The sequence below is a fragment of the Asparagus officinalis genome, chromosome 4, assembly GCF_001876935.1.
Source record: "Asparagus officinalis chromosome 4, Aspof.V1, whole genome shotgun sequence".
Lineage (NCBI taxonomy): Eukaryota > Viridiplantae > Streptophyta > Magnoliopsida > Asparagales > Asparagaceae > Asparagus > Asparagus officinalis.
Window position 1 is genome coordinate 3297238 of NC_033797.1, and position 2527 is coordinate 3299764.

A 2527-nucleotide genomic window follows, 5' to 3' on the forward strand; every position below is an offset into this window, starting at 1 on the left:
TTTACTAATTTTGTATTTTTGCCTAATGTACCACTAGAAAGCAACTTCTTTGTATTTCGAACCTTAGATTGCCATTGTAAAATATACATTATTGGCCAATTCCTTTAGTTATATTAGGCAATATCAATGACATCGATAAGATACTTTCACGCCACGGGTCTGCGCGGGTTCATTGGTCCTATTCAACCCCTACGACCCACTACGTGAAACATGTTGTTTAGCTCAATCCAACACAATAACTGATATCTATTTTTGCTACATGACTCCGTTGACTAATTATATAAACCCATCCATATTCGAACACACATTGATGCGGGACTACACTATTTTGGGGTATCAAGATCATCTCACCTTAATTAGATGACATCCTCATCATGCCATGACAGATAACTACACATTGAGTATCAAGATCAATCTCACCTTAAATAGAGAATCCTATCATTGCCATGACAATAATCCATTCATGATCAACCATCGACCAAAGTGGATCTAGAGGTTAGCTCCAATGGTTCTAGAGGTGATTCCCACTTGCCCTTACACCAATATAACACTTATAGTCTCACATAATAACCTAGTTTCATCACTTTCGAGTGGTTGATGGCTAGAGTCATTATTAGGCTTCAAGCACTGTGCACTTTGGCATGATATAGCCCTGAGACCCATTGATGTGAAAGAGTTTTTCTATTCATCGCTTAAAGTGCTACCTATTGCCTAATACCTGACTTCCTTGACTAACTACAATTCGCCATAGACAACTGATGTAGGACTAGACATTTTGGGTTATCACAGTTTTAAACGATCATTTAGCTGCTCAAACTCCAATTATAATATTGTTGTCACTTGAATATTGTTATCTATATTTCAGAAGTATTGTTTTCGCCATATAGTTTTGGGTTCTACTAAGACACTACTTCTCTCAATTCCATCTCTATACAATTACATACTAGTTCAACAAAAATCTTTCTTCTCTCTCTTTTGCCTATCTCTGCTATCACTGTTTAAGGGGAAAATGTTGTTTCATTTTCATAAATATGCATCTCTTCCTTAATCATTTATGTTGTCTTGATAAATTTTCTTCGTGTTCCAAAAACCTTCAATATAGACGAAGCCAAGTAGAATCACCTTTACTTTTCAATAGATTAACTAACGTGTTGTACGTTCTTTTAAATGACTTTGTTGATATCTTTGCTTCTACCTTTTGCTTGATACTTTTTTTTAAATATTTTTCTCTCTTTTGAAGTTTAAGAATGATAGAAGATAGAAGATAATTAACCTCAAAGGAATAAGGAATGTTTTTTTACCTTTTATCTTTCAAAAAATTGAAAACAATATTTTCTATTTCCCCCCCTGCATTTGCTTCTCTTATATACAGACAGACAGTCGATGTGAGCTAAAGCGACATTTAGCCAATTGAATATTGACACAGTGAACAAATTGAAAATTACAATCCATCATTCAACTTTTCGAGGAATTACAACCACCAATATCAATGCTTCATGCTTAAATAAGGGTTCCATGCATGCCGCTTCAAAAAAGTAATAATGTAATGAAGTAGGTTCACCGGGTACTTAGCTTCACGCTAAAAGGAAACGAAGCCACACTAGCTTATCAAGGCCAAATGCTTTTTTGAAAAAGTTGGTTTGCCAATCATTTCCAAAGAGGAACATTCCAACACAACGTTAGTGCAATCATAATATATGAGTTTCCTGTAGTAGTGCTGAGGCACAAAAGATATCTTGAGATGGCTAAGGTTTAAATTAGTAACTTTTGGAGGACTGCAATGATTTTTTTCTAACACAAGACGATGATTATTAATGGAGCCGATTGGATGCTGCCAATCAGGAAGAGAATTTTTCTAGATGGAGTCGGCCAACAAGGACTTTGTTGATCATCAAAGCAACCATTGAGAATGCTTATTGCATGGAAATCATGAAATGAGAATGTTCTTTTTTTTTACGCGATAAAAGAGATAAGAATATAGTTGAGACGTTGAAAGTCAATGCGACCTCAAAATAATCAGTTGACGAGAGTGATCAGATCTGAGCAACAACCTCCTAAAAAGGAATCTCATATCAGAATACATCTAGTACAAATAATAACCTTAAACATATTGGACATGACGCTTCTTGTCGTATCCTTGATTACGTGTGCATTACAATACTGAAGGCGAATGAATCACAATAGAAGAAATAAACATGTCTATATTAATCCAATACAAGAAGAACTGACAATTGATGCTAAAGTCTTTCTAGGCTGTGCAGGCACAAGCAGCTCAACTAGTAGCTCTCCAAGTTAAAAATCTCGGATATTGCTGGACTCCTCAAAGTCACAGACAACAAGCAGAAGCTCATGATCTCACTTTATCAAGTATCCTCCTGATTGAAGATTGCAACCTATATGATTCAAAGCCGAGACCTCTTTGCTTACTTTCAACATAGAATATCTCTTGTGATACTCTGTGAAATCCACAAATTTCCATGTTAGAAGGCGACAACTAATGATGAATCATTGGATTCCAACATGAAAT

The 2527-nt window shown here is 35.5% G+C and overlaps 1 protein-coding gene across 1 annotated transcript in view; it reads right to left on the minus strand.

Annotated features, from left to right (window-relative positions):
• The window catches only part of LOC109836251 (long-chain-alcohol oxidase FAO2-like), a 3349-nt gene continuing 2855 nt past the window's right edge, over window positions 2034-2527 (minus strand). The window contains exon 2 of the mRNA XM_020404115.1: window positions 2034-2054. Coding sequence (XP_020259704.1) covers window positions 2034-2054 — 21 coding nt within the window. The remainder of the gene's footprint in view (window positions 2055-2527) is intronic.